Consider the following 17,725-nt stretch of genomic DNA (forward strand, 5'->3'; position numbering starts at 1 on the left):
AATCTAGCAACTCACTGAGCACAGAAAGGATGCAAGTAAGCACAGAAAAAGGCACCATGATGTGGCCGTGTGAGAATTAAAAAAAAAAAAAAAAACTTTCAGCAATGCTGTAAAGCAGTTGTACTGCTGTACAATCTGGCTAAACCAGTGATACGCCAAAATCGTTCGTAGGTGAGACCTATTGGCTTTGACATTATCTGTTATTTGTGTCAGTAGATGCCCTATTTGTGACAGGTCTGGCCAGACATGGATCTCATGCTCACTGTGCCATAGGACGCAAGCTGCATCTCACTGATGAGGACCAAGTATCACAACATTTGTCTGGTCTTGCTTGTATGTTCCCTAGTAGAGGGTATGGCCTGGCAATTTGGGCTAGATTGTTAGAGCAAGCCAAGGCTGGTTTGCATACTGCTGGTCTATGTCTTCGGTGGCATAGTGGATGAAGAATGGCAAACTGAAATGCCACCCCAAGCAATTGCCTTTAGTGTGATGGGTATATACCAAGACGGGAGTGTGTTGTTTACTGTTCCACGGAACTCAGCTTCACCAATGAAACCTAATTTGGCAGATACAGTTCTGATGTTGTTGATTTTACAGTCTGCAGAACACATGGCCTGGAAGTTCAGACAGAATTGTTTGTATAGAGGCAAGATCAAGACTTATTTGTGTGTGGCTGAAGTTTTTCTAGACCCTCCTTCAGTGAGTAGCTAATGTGCCACTAGTAGCTCTCCACCTACCTGTAAACAGCTGTCAGGTGTGCAGCCCAGCCTACTAAATTAGAAGCTTTTTCCTAGATGATTTAATAAAGTTAAACCCAAATTTTGATTGTGTATTTGGGATGGAAATGTGCGTATTCTCAAAAGTCATAAGCGGACGTTTGGGGAAAACTGTCCAAAAATGAATATTTGAGGGATAAATCATAGAGAGTTTGTGAGACATATTACTAAATATTAATATTGTGCCACAGTATAATTTTCCTATACATATATACAGGTAAGAATAAAATATAAAAAAAATATATGATTTTACACTAATATCGAAAACTATATACAAACATATACTTTTAGTAAGATATATGTAGTTAAAAACATTAAACCTTAAATATTTTAACATATAACATTAGTATGACATAAATTAACTACGTTTAAATGATATTCAAATGTATATAAAAGATATACTTACTTAAACAAACACACAAACATATATATATATATATATATATATATATACTGTAAACATGTTATAACACATTAATGTTAATATATATTATAAGTTTCAAATTGTTTTTAAAAAATACTAATATTACAAGTGCATATATATATATATATATATATATATATATATATATATATATATATATATATATATTTATATACACATAAAAATAATGAAGCATGTAACAAATAAACTGCAAAAACATTTAAAATATTTCAAATTCAACTATACATAAAAAGTTAACAACAGATAAAAATGCGCTTTAATAAAAATATATAAACAATTACATACATGTATATATATTACAAATATAAAATTAAATACACAAACCCATATGAATAATAACTTTGGATGCAGAAAGGGTAATATGTATTATTCCCACTCCAGTCTGTGGAGCAGCAGGGAATGCATCGGACACCAGAAAGGTAAAATGTACTATTCCCACTCCATTGTGTGCAATAGTAGGGAAAGCATTGGAGTCAGGAGGGGTGAGATGTACTATTCACACTCCGGTCAGTGCAGCAGAAGGGAAAGCTTTGGACACATAAGTAGTACGATTTACTATTCCCACTCCAGTGTGTGCAACAGTAGGGAAAGTGTTGGACTCAGGAGGGGTAACATTTACTATTTGAACTCTATTCAGAGCAACAGTAGAAAGAGAGTAATTCACTTCAAACAAATTACACAATTTACCAACTCTATTAAATACCCCAAAATAGAAAATTCTAACTATAAATATTACACATCTAAATGTTGACAAAAATAGAAGAAATAACATAGGGGGTAATTCCGACCCTGGCGGTCAAAGACCGCCAGGGTCGCGAATGACGGAAGCACCGCCAACAGGCTGGCGGTGCTTCCGTGCCCATTCTGACCGCGGCGGTAAAGCTGCGGTCAGAAAACCGGGGCCGGCGGTTTCCCGCCGGTTTACCCCCGGCTGGGCGAATCCGCCATGGCGGCGCTGGGATTCTGACCCCCTTACCGCCAGCCTGTTTCTGGCGGTTGTCACCGCCAGGAAGAGGCTGGCGGTAACGGGTGTCTAGGGGCCCCTGGGGGCCCCTGCACTGCCCATGCCACTGGCATGGGCAGTGCAGAGGCCCCCTAACAGGGCCCCATTAAGGTTTTCACTGTCTGCTTAGCAGACAGTGAAAAGAGCGACAGGTGCAACTGCACCTGTCACACCCCCGCACCACCGTCGGCTCCATTCGGAGCCGGCTTCTGTGTTGCAGGGCTCCTTCCCGCTGGGCCGGCGGGCGCTACCTTGGGTAGCACCCACCGGCCCAGCGGGAAGGTCAGAATGGCACCAGCGGTCTTTTGACCGCGGTGCGGCCAAATGGCGGTTCCCGCCAGGCGGGCGGCAACCGCCGCCCGCCGGGGTCAGAATGACCCCCATAATTCTTACAATGTATATTAATTATTATAAATTAAAACAAATATGATTAATATAAGGTAATCAAAATAAAACAAAGTAAAATACAATTAACATATTAAGTAATGCAATTTTTTTAATCGTCTTGTGCTGGATCTGCCTTGGACGGCATTGGCAAGTGAGAGCCTTAGGCAGCTGCACTGGCTGCCCACAGGGAAGAGTATTGCCTTTAAAGCTCTCTGCCTGACTTATGAAGCTTTACATTCCCAGGGCTCTAAATATCTAAGCTCCACTTCAAGGTGGTATACACCTAGCTGCTGTTTAAGATCAGCCAGCTTACACCTGGTCATGGTCCTCTGCTGTAGGAATTCTAAATGGGGTGAGAAGGCCTTTTGGGTGGTGGCTGCTAAGTTGTGGAATACTCTTCCGATACATATCTGGAAACTAGAAGCTTTCTTGCCTTTACGGAAACAGCTCAAAACCTGACTTTTGCCCTGTAATCTGCCCCATCTTTTGAGGTGGAGCTGTCTTCCTTTTTTTTTTCTTTCTGCCAGCTCACTTCATTTGTCTGCCCATCACTCTGGCAGCTTTTCGATGCTATGGCCAGGAAGCACTTTATAAATAAATGTAAATAAAAAAATGTAAATAAATAAATAAAATAAATAAATACATTATTTAAATAACTTTCACCGTATTGCCCTACAATCTAACAAACATGCACCTAAAATATGACTTAACACATATGATAATTTGACAATTAACATAATTATAAATAAATCATTATTAATTATCTAAAAATTATTCCTAATTAACTTCCCACCCTTTACCCATACAAACCCAACAACCTGCACCTGCAATTTACCTTGAAAATATCTTAATTACTGAATTTACATAATCAATTATCCATAAAATAATCAATAGTAATTAGAAAGTCATTATTAATAATAAGTAAGACTTTTTCAACCCTTTACCCCTATAGACCCAACAACCCGCAGCTAAAATACATAACAATAAATTAATTACACAATTTACATAACTATCAACTATATAATTAATATTAAATAAAATTAGTTTGTTATAATCAATTCACTTTACACTTTACACTTTTTACCCCTAAAACACCACAACCCACACCTAAAACATAGCTTAAAAAAGAAATTAATTGTACAATTTAATTGTACAGTTATCAATTAAATAATGAATAGTAAAATCCATTATTAATTATTTATAATTAATTAACTTCCCAACCTTTACCCCTACAAACCCCACAACCCACATCTAAAACGTAACTTTAAAAAAAATGTAACTACACAATATAATTATCAATTGAATAATTATTAATAATTAAAATTAATTGTTAATTATAATATCTTTACTCCCCACCCTGTACCCCTACAAACCCCACAGCCATCTACAACACTAAAAATAATTCAGAATTAAATAAAATTAAAAAACAACTAAAACCTGACAAACTTTATTAAAAATTTAACAATAATTACACAACCAAATGATAACATATACAATTAAAATATATACTGTTTAGAGATCCCAACAGGCTGACAGCAGTGCAGGTTGAAGTCAGCCAGGGCAGCGCTGCACTCAGTGCCACCCTGGTGATTACAACCTAGTTGTCCCCCAGCCTTTTCATGGTGTTTTCACAGGCAGGAATAATGTATTTTTAAATCGTTCAGCACATCATCAGCTTTATAGACTGATTTGATTTTCCAAATTGTCAGAACTTACCTTTTTTTCTTTTTGATTTCAGGAATAACCGTATTGTTGTCCCTAACTGTCTTCATGCTGCTAGTAGCAGAAATTATGCCAGCAACATCTGATTCAGTGCCATTGATAGGTAAGACCGTCTTTTTGCATTTAATAACTTCTAAGTATGCAGAAGAAATTAAGCATTTGCGGCTCGCAGCTCTTAAAAGGGGGAGGGCGCGAGTAGGGGGTTACATAAATTTTTTTTTTTTTTTTTTAAACTTACCTGAACACAGGCTGCACCAATCTTGACACTGCTAAAAGCAGTGTCAGGATTGGCTGTGAGCACCCAGCCAGGATGTCCCAGGCAGACTGGGAGCCTGTGCAGGCTCTCTGTCTGTTGCCGGGCTGGAGACGACCTACTGCACATGTGTGTTTGGCTGGCCCAAGACATCCCAGTAACCACACATGCTCTCAGTGCACATCACCCCGTGGCCCCACCCCCTTCAGAATGAAAGGATAATAAACATAGTTTATTATCCTTTCGTTCTGAAAGAGTTGCAGCTTCTGCTGGGGTGACACATCTCCACCCTTATGGAGGAGCCGCCCCGGAAATTAAGGCACCTTTATCATAGTATTGTATGTTTCAGCATTGCTGGGTGAATAAAAGAACATTCTGTAGTCCAAATTTTTCTCCATATTTACTTAACTTCGTTTAAGAATGCTTGAAAGTTGGGAACAAAATTAACATATTCTCAGGGAATAATGTATCGTCCTTTAAGAATAAAAGTTTAGATTGTTTTCTTTCAATAAAAAGTCAAATCTGATTCAATTAAATTAGTAATATTTGCCGTACGCCCTAAAAAAATAATCAACTTTTCCTAATGAGGTACATATTTTCATGTATTAAGAAAAGGAAGCTGTTTATAAAACATGTTTATAAAATGCAAATATTGATCCTTGTATTCTTGGGAACTTGACAAGCTCAGTGAAAATGCATTTAATTATGAGATTTGAATACGTGGTATCTCAGTTGGTTTCCATATTTCAGTATGTAAACATCACATTAGTGAAACCAATTTAATGTCAATTGCAGCAGTAATTTCAGTAATTTAATACACAATGTCTTTGTCTGCTTGAAGGATGACTGCTGACTAATGAAGAATTTCATTGTTCGTGAAATTCCATTAACTTCCTCAGCACTATTGTGAGCCGTATTCCGCACATTTTCACATATGGCCGTTTGAAGTTTAGTAGCTTTAAATAAAATGAAATGCAATAGCAATTCGACAGTAACATTTTTTTCTATGAATGAGAAGAAATGAGCTTAAAACGTATTTAAGGGGCCGGCATTGTAATTCACTTTATAACTCGCACATAGATCTGAGCACATTTGTATGCGAATCAGATCTTGCATAATTCCCTATTTTTGCGTTTTGTGTCCTTAGGAGAGGAGCTATACTATCACTATATATTGCCATAGTAAAACCGAACTTTAACAAAATGCATTCACTGGTAAACAGAACAAAGCAAAGTTCAACGCTCAAGACACTGCAAAGCAATATCACTCAGCGCCAGCAATACCTTTAGGATACAGTGTGGCAGAATGAAAATCCCCGTCTAGTTAAATCATAGATTGTTCTCTGGACACTTAACCAGAGAACAATGCTTTAAAAGCCATGTTCAGGGTGACCATACAAGTGCATGCCTGACTAGAATAAGGAGGATGTGCTGTCCGAGCCGTCCCTCTTCTTGATTCAAACCCTCAAGTAAGGCAGTTCACTGGCTCTCAGGTACACTTTACCAATTTGGCTACGAGTTGTACTTTGGTCCTCTGACAGGGCACAAATAACATATATATAAATATATGTATATATATATTTATATATATATATATATATATATATATATATTTTTTTAGACACTCACCACACTCTTTAGCAAGGCATATATGTTCGGGCAAAAAAGGTATGCAAATTAAACTAGACGGGCAATATTTAGCCTGCCCTTTATCCCAGGCTTTAAGGGGATGTGGTTTATGAAGTAAGTTGATTCAAAGGTGTTAGGGTTCTTTGAGTAGCTTCCGGTCCCAGATATCAGGTTCACTTATACAGAAATAGTCCTGTGTGCCTTCCCCTGGGAGTGCCACATGAATTAGAAAGAGAAGGGTGGTGTTAAACCTGTCAGCCTCAATGTGGGCTTCCCCCAAACCTTTTGTCTTTTTCCCTTATATTTTTGATGAATTATTTTTTTCTGGCCCTAGGACTCTGTGCAACTTACCCCTGCTCGCTTGTGCTAAAGTGATTGTGCTCTCTCCCCTAAACATGGTAGGACTGGCTTATACACAATTGGCATATATAATTTACTTATAGGTCCCTAGTAAAGTGATTCCATCAATACCCCTGGCATGTAAATTAAATGCTACTCGTGGGCCTTCAGCACCAATTGTGCCACCCACTTAAGTAGCCCTTCAAAACATTTCTCAGACCTGCCAATGCAGCCTGTGTGTAGTTTTAAACTGCCATTTCGATCTGACAAGATAAATGATTGAAGGAGCAGTGAGTGAGTGTTGTTAAAGGAGAGTCTGTGCATGTTCAACTTATGAGTCTCCCACAGGTCAGGGTGTACTTATGGTTAATCTTGTCTCAATAGAGCTCCCATTGCAACACTGGGCCACTGATAATTATTTGAAAAAGGAGAGCACATTTGGCAAAATGCAGGCCTGATCTACTGGAAGTAATTCTTTACATACGTGGGCACCCATAACAAATGTAGGCTCTGGCATCCTGCAGGAATACTGGAGTCGGTTCTTGGGATATGAGGCACCCACAGCAAAAATGCTGGCTTATTTTAGTTAATTCTTGGCCTCAGTAAAGGTAACCATGACATATGGATGAGGTGCAGGCAAAATATGAACAAATACTGGTCCTGATTTACTGGAGATAATTTTTGACATATGGGCCATTCATGACATAATGGCAAAATTCTGATAATTCTCAATTTATAAAAGAGGGGGACACATGCCAAATTTTGAGAAACATGGGGTCAGCTTGTGTGAAGCGTTAGGCTTAATTGGCACACAATGAAAATATTGGAATGCTTCATAAGTGCTTTTTCACTTTTCGACAATTTTATGTGAGCACTGTGGTTTAAAATGCACTATTTTACTGCATTGTTTTCAAAAATGTTTTAAGGGGCGGGGGGGGGGGAGAAAATAAGAGGCTCACTTTGTTCGTACACTGGGATTGGGGCAGGGATTAAGCCCCACCAGTTTCAAACATCAGCACCCACCAATTGTAACGAAGGCTTTTAAGTGCTTCTTTTCAAATAATTGTATTACATTTTTTGCCATTTCCTCACATACATGCATAATTAAATAACCCACAGTTCAATTACTTTCAGTTGCATCACAATGATCGACTTGCAAATGTGTTTCAAATCTCAAAATACTTGAGCACAGTATAGATATCTAATCTAAAACTAGTCCCATCTGAATTTTCCAGACCTAAAATATTGTTTATATTTTGAGAGATGCACATGTACGTAAAATATTTCTGGTTTGTTATCACCGCAAGCTGTCTAATGACTAATGATTCGTTTCAGCTTTTGATTGCAAATACAATTAACTTCAGAATAGGAATACATCACATTTCATACACACAAGTGCAGTGGCGGCCGGCAGCTTTGGGAGGGGGGCGGGCGGGGCACACACACACACAAACACACACACACACAGACTCGCACGCACACACGCTCATCCATTAACAACACTCATTCCATTCAAACATGCACGCACGCACCAAACATTCATTTTACAAGATCACACACATTCATTCTTTCACACACTCACGCACGCACATCCATTAATAACACTCATTCCATTCAAACATGCACGCATGCACCAAACATTCATTTTACAAGATCATACACATTCATTCTTTCACACACACGCACGCATGCACATCCATTAACAACACTCATAACACTCAAACATGCACGCGCGCACCAAACATTCAATGTAAAACATAACACACATACATACACACACACACTTACCTTTAGCCTCCAGGTCCCAGGACCTGAGGTCAGCCAATGAGGGAAAGCAGCAGTCCCAGCCTCGTCACAGAGTGGGATGGGGTCAGTGAGACTGTGACGAAGTGTCACTGATTGACACTCGCCCTGGGCGCTTCAGGGCTTAAACTGAAGCACCCAGGGAGAGTGTCAATTGGTGACGCTTTCCTCGTCACCCAGGGGAGGGCCTCGAGGCACCTTTGCTGGGCCGAGGAGGTCACGCCCATAGGAGCTGTGATCTCCTCAGCCAAGCAAAGTTCAGCTCAGGCAGCCAGGAGTCTGCGCAAATCGCGCATGTCTGCTCCTGGCTGCCTGACCTGAACATGAAGAGTGTCTGTCAGGCTGACCTTTGTTCAGCCTGACAGACACCCTTCATGGGGTGGGGTGGCGTGGCCCCTCCGCCCTAAAGGACTGGCCGCCACTGCACAAGTGTACTTTTAGTTTTGCGTATGCATCGTGACAAAGTAAGTTAGAAGCCTTAGGGACAAATTTGATCAAATGGTCCTAAAATTCATTTGGTTTGTGGATTGGAAGGGCATATTGTAAAGAAGAAATCGGAATTTGATTTAATTCTATATGCCTACATTTCAAGCCCTAAGTACATTTTCTTTTTCTTTGACCTCCGTTAAATACTGAGGAGTGATGCTTTTGCCTCAACTCTCATGTTTATAGTTTTATGTACTAAACCATCGCAAACCATTCAGCTAGCATGAGGGTGAAATGGTGTTAGAAATGCTTACTGTTCTGCAGAGGTCGAATTTCTTTACCATTTTCGCTGCCTGACAGAGCCAATACGTCAATGCACAATAGGAGAGAGCAGCATCTGTGGATCTCTCCAGGACTGTGTGCCAACCAGACTGCACTCCCATTTCCTTCAACTGAAACTCAGGGCTGTGGTGGGGGGCTGAAGGCATGGAGGCTATTTTCTTAGGGCTTATATGCTGGTGTGTCACTTCCAGCTAGCTTCTTAGAGCTGCAACAGGTAAGCTTTTGCAGAAAGCTCCATAATTTATATGAAACACGTTTCTTGCTAATTAGAAGGTGGGAGTTGCTGCTGTGTAGCACAGATCACTATAGATGTACCTGGACCAGTTGTGTATTGCTTCTGAAGTGCTCTAATTCTGAGCCATTTTTTAAACCAGTTGATCACAGAACTACCAATGTACATGCACTAGGAAATTGACGCTAGTCCTAACCCTACAGAAAGAGGGTATTACGTGCACCATTTGTGGAGCTCTCCAGTGGAAGGGGACCTGTGAGCAGTACTCCTGCCACATGTACTTAACAAATTAGCTGCAATGGAAGTCTTGCAACATAGAGTTGGAGAGCTGAAGGTCGGTTTCGCAGGGGTCATATGTTGTTCATAAATGCCATCCTCCTCTCCAGGGGTGGTGGTAGCCAGAGCCTGTGAGCAGCACTGCACCGTTCACATCTGCAAATGTTATGTTCACCAGAGAATAGGGTATGCTATCAGACGTGGCAGCCCTCAGCCAAAATTTTCATCCACTGCACCTTTTTTTAAACTTTAAAACTTTTTGGTCTTAGAGGGGTCAATAGCTATGTACAAGCATCTACACACTAGTAACTTCTGTGTACAACTTGCAAGCGAGCTCAACTAAAACTGAAATGCAATCCATAGTAGAATGAAACTGTGCAAAGAAGACCATTTGATCAACTTAGTGGCAGGGGCTGGGTTGGGACTAGAGGTAGGTAATTCAGGACAGTCAACTAAATATTTCTTTCTGATATACTAGGATCAGTATATCATGTGATAAGAAGCAGATTTACTGGGCAATTGGTATTTATCTGTACAGGGTTACTGGATTATTTTGAAAGCTAATGAATTAGGAACTGTTTCCCTTTTTAGACCTGTTAGCCTTAGTGTGGTTTCACACAAATGTTTGCTTTTACAATTTCCTGAAATTCATTTTTGTTGGTGTTAGAAATGGGGTCTTTGGTTGACAGTCAGGTTACCCCCTGTTCAAGCAAGGACCCTCACTCTAGTTAGGATAAAAGAGAATCACCCTCAGCTAACCCCTGCTTACCCCCTTGGTAGCTTGGCAGAGCAGTAGGCTTAACCTCAGAGTGCTGGGCGTAAAGTATTTGTACCAACACACACAGTAACTTAATGAAAACACTACAAAATGACACAACACCAGTTTAGAAAAATAGGAAATATTTATCTAGACAAAACAAGACCAAAACGACAAAAATCCAACATACACAAGTCAAGTTATGATTTTTAAAAGGTTTAAAATAAAAAGAGTCTTTAGGTAGTTGTAACGACACACTAGCGCTGCTAGCGTGTAAATGTACCTGGTTTGCGTCAAAAATAACCCCGCACGGGCGGTGTGCGTCGAAAGTAACCCTGCACGGCTGTGTGCGTCGAAAACAACTCGGCACGGCGGTGCGCGTTGAAAAAGCCAGCCACACGACGATCCGAAAGTCCCGCGGCGCAGGGTGCGATCTCTCAGCCTCCGTCAGCGATGCTGCGCGTCGTTTCTCCTGCTCCGGGCGTCGGTTTTTCGGTCGCGTTTCCTGCGGCGTCGTTTCTCAGCTGCGGAACCGGCGTCGCGTCGTTTTCTCAGCCGCGATCGGATTCGCGTCGATCTTTTCTCCGCACGGTGCTCGGTGCGTGTATTTTTGTCCTTAGGCTGCCAGCCTCTCCTTTCAGGGTCCCAGGAACTGGAAGGGCACTACAGAGCAGAGTAGGGGTCTCTCCAGAGACTCCAGGTGCTGGCAGGAAGAAGTCTTTGCTATCCCTGAGACTTCAACAACAGGAGGCAAGCTCTACATCAAGCCCTTGGAGATTTCTTCTTCAAGATGGAAGGCACACAAAGTCCAGTCTTTGCCCTCTTACTCTGGCAGAAGCAGCACTGCAGGAAAGCTCCACAAAGCACAGTCACAGGCAGGGCAGCACTTGTTCCTCAGCGATCAGCTCTTCTCCAGGCAGAGGTTCCCCTTGATTCCAGAAGTGTTTCTAAAGTTTGTAAGTTTGGGTGCCCTTCTTATACCCATTTTAGTCTTTGAAGTCACCTTTCTTCAAAGGGGACTCACACCTTCTTGTGAAATCCTGCCTTGCCCAGGCAAGGCCTCAGACACACACCAGGGGGTTGGAGACAGCATTGTCAGAGGCAGGCACAGTCCTTTCAGATGAGAGTGACCACTCCACCCCTCCCTCCTAGCAGAGATGGCTAATCAGGAAATGCAGATCACACCCCAGCTCCCTTTGTGTCACTGTCTGGTGTGAGGTGAAAAACAACCCAACTGTCAAACTGACCCAGACAGGGAATCCACAAACAAGGCAGAGTCACAGAATGGTTTAAGCAAGAAAATGCTCACTTTCTAAAAGTGGCATTTTCAAACGCACAATCTCAAAATCAACTTTACTAAAAGATGCATTTTTAAATTGTGAGTTCAGGGATCCCAAACTCCACCTGTCCATCTACTCTCTAGGGGAATCTACACTTTAATCATATTTAAAGGTAACCCCCATATTATCCTATGAGAGAGAGACAGACCTTGCAACAGTGAAAACGAAATTGGCAGTATTTCACTGTCAGGACATATAAACCACATTACTATATGTCCTACCTTATCCATACACTGCACCCTGCCCTTGGGGCTACCTAGGGCATACCTTAGGGGTGCCTTACATGTAAGGAAAGGGAAGGTTTAGGCCTGGCAAGTGGGTACACTTGCCAAGTCGAATTTACAGTGTAAAAATACACATACAGACACTGCAGTGGCAGGTCTGAGACATGATTACAGAGCTACTTATGTGGGTGGCACAACCAGTGCTGCAGGCCCACTAGTAGCATTTGATTTACAGGCCCTGGCACCTCTAGTGCACCTTACTAGGGACTTACTAGTAAATCAAATATGCCAATCATGGATAAACCACTTACATACAATTTAAACAGGAGAGCATATGCACTTTAGCACTGGTTAGCAGTGGTAAAGTGCTCAGAGTTGAAAAGCCAACAGCAACATGTCAGAAAAATATAGGAGGCAGGAGGCAAAAAAGTCTGGGGATGACCCTGCAAAAGCAAAAGTCCAACACGACCCCCTACCAGCCTAAAGCCAGGGGAGAACAATCAATACCTTGATGTACTTCCCTGATTGGGGCGATAGAACAGGGACCCAGGCCCACAACAGCAGGGGCATGTTCCAGTTCTACGCCTTCCTGACTCCAGTTGGATCCCTCTGTCCATACTCTCAGGGCCCACTAAGCTAACCCATGGGGAATCCTTCTCCACATCTACAGACACCATCTGTGCAACACCTAACTTTACTTTGCTCACAGATGTATTGCAATGGGCAGATAGTACCACCAGGGCCAACACAGTGGTGTTGCCCACTCCACCCCCGGGGTGTGACTCTCGTCCTCCCCCCCCCAGGGGCAACTCTGTCCACCAGGACAGCAAGCCACAGTGGCCCCAGACAACTGTCAGGGATGAGAGCCCGACCTCAGGCCTCTCTAACCACTGTGACTGTGGAGAGTGGGGGGTGGTAGCCCCAGGTGCCTGGCACCCTTTGACCACTCTCTCTTCCACCAGGTCAGGGATGACAACCTGACCCTGGTCCTCCCCTCTGGGGCTCTGTACCCTCCCTGCAGAAGCGGCACCCCCTGAGTCAAAAACTGTCAGGGTGCTTGTAGAAGCAGTCCTGCACAATTCTTCCATCAGTGCAGGGATGTTAACCTGCAACTGATCCTCCAACCTGGGGTCTGTACCTTCAGGTTGGACCAGGGCCAGGGGTGAGGCTTCCCTCCCCCTGCCCTCTCTTCTGGGGTCCTGAACCACCCAACTAGGAGTGGCCCCCCCAGAAGACAACATGGTAGGGGCACTGTTAGCAGTAGCCCCTTCCTCCAGGTCAGGGGAGACACCCTTAACCTGGCCTCCCAATCCAGGGTCTGTACCCACAGACTGGATCACGGCCTGGCAACCCAGGACTTCCTGGGGGGCATACCTACCCCCTACCAGGTCAGAGTTTACCCTCTGAACCTGGTCATCCAACCTAGGGTCACCACCCTGCGGTTGAACCACTGCCTGGCACACCAGGACTTCCTTGGGAGCACACTTACCCCCCATCAGGTCAGAGTTTACCCCCTGAACCTGATTATTCAACCCAGAGTCACCACCCTGCGGTTGAACCATTGCCTGGCACACCAGGACTTCTTTGGGAGCACACTTACCCCCCATCAGGTCAGAGTTTACCCCCTGAACCTGATCATTCAACCCAGAGTCACCACCCTGCGGTTGAACCATTGCCTGGCACACCAGGACTTCCAGGGGGGCACACTTACCCCCCTCAAGGGACACACTGTCCCGAAGGGCCACACAAGAGTCTGGCTGGCGCAGGTCTCCTGACCTCTGCCCATCTGACAGAGTCTGGATTCCCCCCAGCCCAGAAATGGTCTCACCAAGGTCATTCATGGGGGGCTCTGCTCTCAGAGCTGACCCCTGACCCTCCAGGTTCTCCACTGGGGTCCGCAACCCCCTCTCAACCCTCTGTCTGGACTTCTGCACCCCCTCACTAGGAGTGGTACTGCCAGACACCAGAACTGGTGGGACGCTGGCTACAGCCGCCCCCCCAAGTTCTCCTGACACTGTGGGGTCTCCCTCAACAGATGGCCCTATGGTACAGGCTAGGCTCCCCTCCTGGTGTTCCCGCAGGGAACCCTCCAGGACCTGGGACCGGATCTCGGGCACCTTGGGCCTCAACCCATCCCCATTCCCTCTCCTCTGAGACTGGACATGGGGTCCCTCACCCATCCCACTACACTGGGACCTACCTGGGACACTACAATCCTTCCCTACCTCACCTGGTTGGGAACTACCTAGACCACTCCTCTCAGGAGCACCCCCAAATGCCTCTTCAGACTCTCTGGTACTCACCCAGAAGTCTGCCTCCATTGTAAGCTCCCTGGGGTCAGAGAACTCACACTCCACCTGGTGTTGGCATAGCTCTGGAAAATAAGGACTAGACATATGCTCTCCAGCAATTACATCACTCAGCCCCTCACATGAATTAACCAAAGTACCCTTCACCCAACCATCCAGTGACTCTGCCTTGAAAAAGCACCCCACATCACCCTCCTGAGACTGGTGAGACAGTACCTGACTGTCCCTGACACTCAACCCACACTCTTCTGGGATGTCTTCACACTCCATAACCAGGACTTCTACCTGGGGGGAACCCCTCTCCCTGTCACTCTCACCTAGAGTCAGTAGAGTGTCCCTCCCACCAGTAGGAATATGACTCCCCATGCCAGTTCCCCAATCCACCTCAGGGACCCTGTGCATCACTGGAGCTACCTCATACCCCTGAACCTCCTGGCGTGTGTTAACTCCCTCCTTCAAGTAGGGCACCACCTCTCTGGGCATGTGCACTTCTGCAGCATCACTGGATATACAATTGTTGCTGCCACCATTCCAGCTGGACTCAGCCCTCATGACTTCCAGCTCTTTCAATTTAAGCTCGTAAGCATAAATCATTTTTTTAATCTCTAAGTTCCTCCTCCTTTCTTTCAACTCTTCCCACTTGTCATACTCCCTTTGCATCCTCAACTTTTCTGCCTCCAACCGGCGAACCCTTTCTGCCTGTCTGTCCTGTAACTCTTCAGGAGTCAGACCCTTGGGTGACACCCTGCCATCCCTCCTGGGGACCCTCCCCCCAGGCGTAACAGGTTCTTCCACTACACCACTGTGTATCCTCTGCACTTCCCCACCCATATTCTCCTCCTCTGTGTGCCCTCCAGCCTTCTTGATTGTCACCCCCTCCCTGGTGGAGCTCTCCGTGGGACAGTCAAGATCTTTAAGGAACTGTTTCAATTGAGCAACTGAGTACTCCTTCAGTTTCTCCATTTCAAACACAGCTCCAGCTGTTGCATCTCCAGATTGAGACATGATGGTCACAAGTGCAAAGTTCCAAAGGCAGAAAATAAGTTCCCAATGAAGTAAAAAGAATCAGTCAAGGGATCAGCAAAATCATGGAAGTAGAACAAAAAGAGTCCTTAAGAGAAAAATCAAAAGATCACCAAACAAGTAGTATGTGGTCACGTAGTGGTCTGAGATCAAAACAGTAGTGTACACTTAATTACTGTATGTCAAGTACAAATACAAGTCCAATCCCGACCGCTGGTCACCAATGTTAGAAATGGGGTCTTTGGTTGACAGTCAGGTTACCCCCTGTTCAAGCAAGGACCCTCACTCTAGTTAGGATAAAAGAGAATCACCCTCAGCTAACCCCTGCTTACCCCCTTGGTAGCTTGGCAGAGCAGTAGGCTTAACCTCAGAGTGCTGGGCGTAAAGTATTTGTACCAACACACACAGTAACTTAATGAAAACACTACAAAATGACACAACACCAGTTTAGAAAAATAGGAAATATTTATCTAGACAAAACAAGACCAAAACGACAAAAATCCAACATACACAAGTCAAGTTATGATTTTTAAAAGGTTTAAAATAAAAAGAGTCTTTAGGTAGTTGTAACGACACACTAGCGCTGCTAGCGTGTAAATGTACCTGGTTTGCGTCAAAAATAACCCTGCACGGGCGGTGTGCGTCGAAAGTAACCCTGCACGGCTGTGTGCGTCGAAAACAACTCGGCCCGGCGGTGCGCGTTGAAAAAGCCAGCCACACGACGATCCGAAAGTCCCGCGGCGCAGGGTGCGATCTCTCAGCCTCCGTCAGCGATGCTGCGCGTCGTTTCTCCTGCTCCGGGCGTCGGTTTTTCGGTCGCGTTTCCTGCGGCGTCGTTTCTCAGCTGCGGAACCGGCGTCGCGTCGTTTTCTCAGCCGCGATCGGATTCGCGTCGATCTTTTCTCCGCACGGTGCTCGGTGCGTGTATTTTTGTCCTTAGGCTGCCAGCCTCTCCTTTCAGGGTCCCAGGAACTGGAAGGGCACTACAGAGCAGAGTAGGGGTCTCTCCAGAGACTCCAGGTGCTGGCAGGAAGAAGTCTTTGCTATCCCTGAGACTTCAACAACAGGAGGCAAGCTCTACATCAAGCCCTTGGAGATTTCTTCTTCAAGATGGAAGGCACACAAAGTCCAGTCTTTGCCCTCTTACTCTGGCAGAAGCAGCACTGCAGGAAAGCTCCACAAAGCACAGTCACAGGCAGGGCAGCACTTGTTCCTCAGCGATCAGCTCTTCTCCAGGCAGAGGTTCCCCTTGATTCCAGAAGTGTTTCTAAAGTTTGTAAGTTTGGGTGCCCTTCTTATACCCATTTTAGTCTTTGAAGTCACCTTTCTTCAAAGGGGACTCACACCTTCTTGTGAAATCCTGCCTTGCCCAGGCAAGGCCTCAGACACACACCAGGGGGTTGGAGACAGCATTGTCAGAGGCAGGCACAGTCCTTTCAGATGAGAGTGACCACTCCACCCCTCCCTCCTAGCAGAGATGGCTAATCAGGAAATGCAGATCACACCCCAGCTCCCTTTGTGTCACTGTCTGGTGTGAGGTGAAAAACAACCCAACTGTCAAACTGACCCAGACAGGGAATCCACAAACAAGGCAGAGTCACAGAATGGTTTAAGCAAGAAAATGCTCACTTTCTAAAAGTGGCATTTTCAAACGCACAATCTCAAAATCAACTTTACTAAAAGATGCATTTTTAAATTGTGAGTTCAGGGATCCCAAACTCCACCTGTCCATCTACTCTCTAGGGGAATCTACAATTTAATCATATTTAAAGGTAACCCCCATATTATCCTATGAGAGAGAGACAGACCTTGCAACAGTGAAAACGAAATTGGCAGTATTTCACTGTCAGGACATATAAACCACATTACTATATGTCCTACCTTATCCATACACTGCACCCTGCCCTTGGGGCTACCTAGGGCATACCTTAGGGGTGCCTTACATGTAAGGAAAGGGAAGGTTTAGGCCTGGCAAGTGGGTACACTTGCCAAGTCGAATTTACAGTGTAAAAATACACATACAGACACTGCAGTGGCAGGTCTGAGACATGATTACAGAGCTACTTATGTGGGTGGCACAACCAGTGCTGCAGGCCCACTAGTAGCATTTGATTTACAGGCCCTGGCACCTCTAGTGCACCTTACTAGGGACTTACTAGTAAATCAAATATGCCAATCATGGATAAACCACTTACATACAATTTAAACAGGAGAGCATATGCACTTTAGCACTGGTTAGCAGTGGTAAAGTGCTCAGAGTTGAAAAGCCAACAGCAACATGTCAGAAAAATATAGGAGGCAGGAGGCAAAAAAGTCTGGGGATGACCCTGCAAAAGCAAAAGTCCAACACGACCCCCTACCAGCCTAAAGCCAGGGGAGAACAATCAATACCTTGATGTACTTCCCTGATTGGGGCGATAGAACAGGGACCCAGGCCCAC

The 17,725-nt window shown here is 44.4% G+C and overlaps 1 protein-coding gene across 2 annotated transcripts in view; it reads left to right on the forward strand.

The window, feature by feature from the left end:
- Positions 1 to 17,725, forward strand: part of LOC138284016 (neuronal acetylcholine receptor subunit alpha-7) — a 459,428-nt gene that overhangs the window by 406,022 nt on the left and 35,681 nt on the right. For both annotated transcript variants that reach the window (XM_069222357.1, XM_069222356.1), the window contains exon 8: positions 4,350 to 4,436. In XM_069222357.1, coding sequence (XP_069078458.1) covers positions 4,350 to 4,436 — 87 coding nt within the window. The remainder of the gene's footprint in view (positions 1 to 4,349; positions 4,437 to 17,725) is intronic.

This window comes from Pleurodeles waltl, chromosome 3_1 (genome assembly GCF_031143425.1).
Source record: "Pleurodeles waltl isolate 20211129_DDA chromosome 3_1, aPleWal1.hap1.20221129, whole genome shotgun sequence".
NCBI classification, from domain to species: Eukaryota; Metazoa; Chordata; class Amphibia; order Caudata; family Salamandridae; genus Pleurodeles; species Pleurodeles waltl.